The sequence below is a fragment of the Pygoscelis adeliae genome, unplaced genomic scaffold (assembly GCF_000699105.1).
Source record: "Pygoscelis adeliae isolate BGI_AS28 unplaced genomic scaffold, ASM69910v1 Scaffold271, whole genome shotgun sequence".
Lineage (NCBI taxonomy): Eukaryota > Metazoa > Chordata > Aves > Sphenisciformes > Spheniscidae > Pygoscelis > Pygoscelis adeliae.
This window is the reverse complement of record NW_008824040.1, coordinates 128619-130132: the sequence shown is the minus strand read 5'-3', so window position 1 is coordinate 130132 and position 1514 is coordinate 128619. Positions and strand designations below refer to the sequence as shown.

Sequence of the window (1514 nt, the reverse complement as noted above, 5' to 3'; positions counted from 1 at the left end):
CCAGCACCACCACAACCCCCAGTGAGGCAGCCACGGCCACCAGCAGCAGGTTGAGGTCTGGAGCCAGGCCGAAGGAGGTGTGCGTGACGTCGATAGTGACCTGCGCAGAGGCCGAGCGGGAGGCAGGCAGGGGGCTGCGCGCCTGCACCTCCAGGCTCATCTCGCGTGGCTCCCTCTTGGCACGCCCAGCCCCAGCTTGGGGCTGGCTGTCCACACGCAGGTAGATGGTGCCTGTGGTTTGGTTGATGGCAAAGTACGGTGAGGGCTTTGCCAGGGAGTACAGTACAATGCCGTCAGCCCCCTCGTCCTCATCTGTTGCCAGCACCCGCCCAATGCTCTGCCCTTTGCGGGCGCCCTCAGGGACCTCGAAGTTGAAGGAGGGGCTCAGGAAGATAGGATCATATTCGTCCTCCCCTGTTACCAGCACCCGCACAGTCACCGTGGCAGAGGCGTTGCCAGCATCAGTGGCCCTGACTAGGAGCTGGAAGGCTTTGGCTCGTTCATAGTCAAAGGTAAGTCGGGAGCGCAGCTCCCCAGAGCTGCTGTTGATGGCAAAGGCGTCCCGACCCTCTGCCATGCCGGGCTCCCCCACTGGCTGCTCCAGCACTGTGTATCGCAGTTCCCCAAAGACACCAGTGTCTGCGTCAACGGCACGCAGCGTGGTGACCAGTGTGCCAGGAGGCAGGTTCTCCCGCATGCTGGCACTCAGCACCTCCACCGGGAAGTATGGCTTGTTATCATTGACGTCCTTCACCTCGATGGCTACAGGTACCAGTGCAAAGTGCCCACCTGGCATGTCCGTCGCCTGCACCACGAGTGCGTGCAGCGCCTGGGCCTCCCGGTCCAGGGGCCGTGCCAGGCACAGGGCCCCCGTGCTCTCATGAAGCTGGAAGAGCCCATGCTGGTCACCTGAGCTGATGGTGTAGTGAACGTGGCCGTGGGGCCCCGAGTCAGCATCATGGGCCACCACACGCAGCAGCTCTGTGCCGGGGGGTGCGCTCTCGCTCACCGCTGTGCGGTACTCAGCTCGGGTAAACACGGGTGGGTTGTCGTTGACATCCCGCACAGTGATGAGCACAGGCACTGTGGGGCAGGGCTCGTTGGTGCTGCGCTGCGGCAGGCCCCGGTCCGAGGCTGCCACAGTGAGGTTGTAGACTGGGATGGCCTCAAAGTCTAAGGGCTCCACAAGCACTAAGGCACCCTGCGTGCGGAGATGCCCCCCTGACCAGGCCACCCGGCTCTCCACCTGGAAGGCATTGCCGCCATTGCCACTGACGATGGTGTAGTCAAAGCCAGCATTCTCCCGGGAGAGGTCGGCATCACCTGCCTCTAGTGTCAGCACGGTGGTTCCTGGGCGCAGGTCCTCGGGGACGCTGGCATTGTAGCATGGCACCTGGAAGCTCGGGCTGTGGTCATTCACATCCAGCACCTGGAGCTGCACTGTGGCCCAGGATGAGAGGCTGGGCGAGCCACGGTCACGGGCCTCCACCACCCGGTCCCGGGCGGGCTGGCTG

General features: G+C 64.1%; 1 protein-coding gene across 1 annotated transcript in view; it reads right to left on the bottom strand.

Moving 5' to 3' along the window:
• Positions 1 to 1514, bottom strand: part of DCHS1 (dachsous cadherin-related 1) — a 50778-nt gene that overhangs the window by 1080 nt on the left and 48184 nt on the right. The window contains exon 21 of the mRNA XM_009333479.1: positions 8 to 1483. Within this exon, the coding sequence (XP_009331754.1) occupies positions 8 to 1483 (1476 nt within the window). The remainder of the gene's footprint in view (positions 1 to 7; positions 1484 to 1514) is intronic.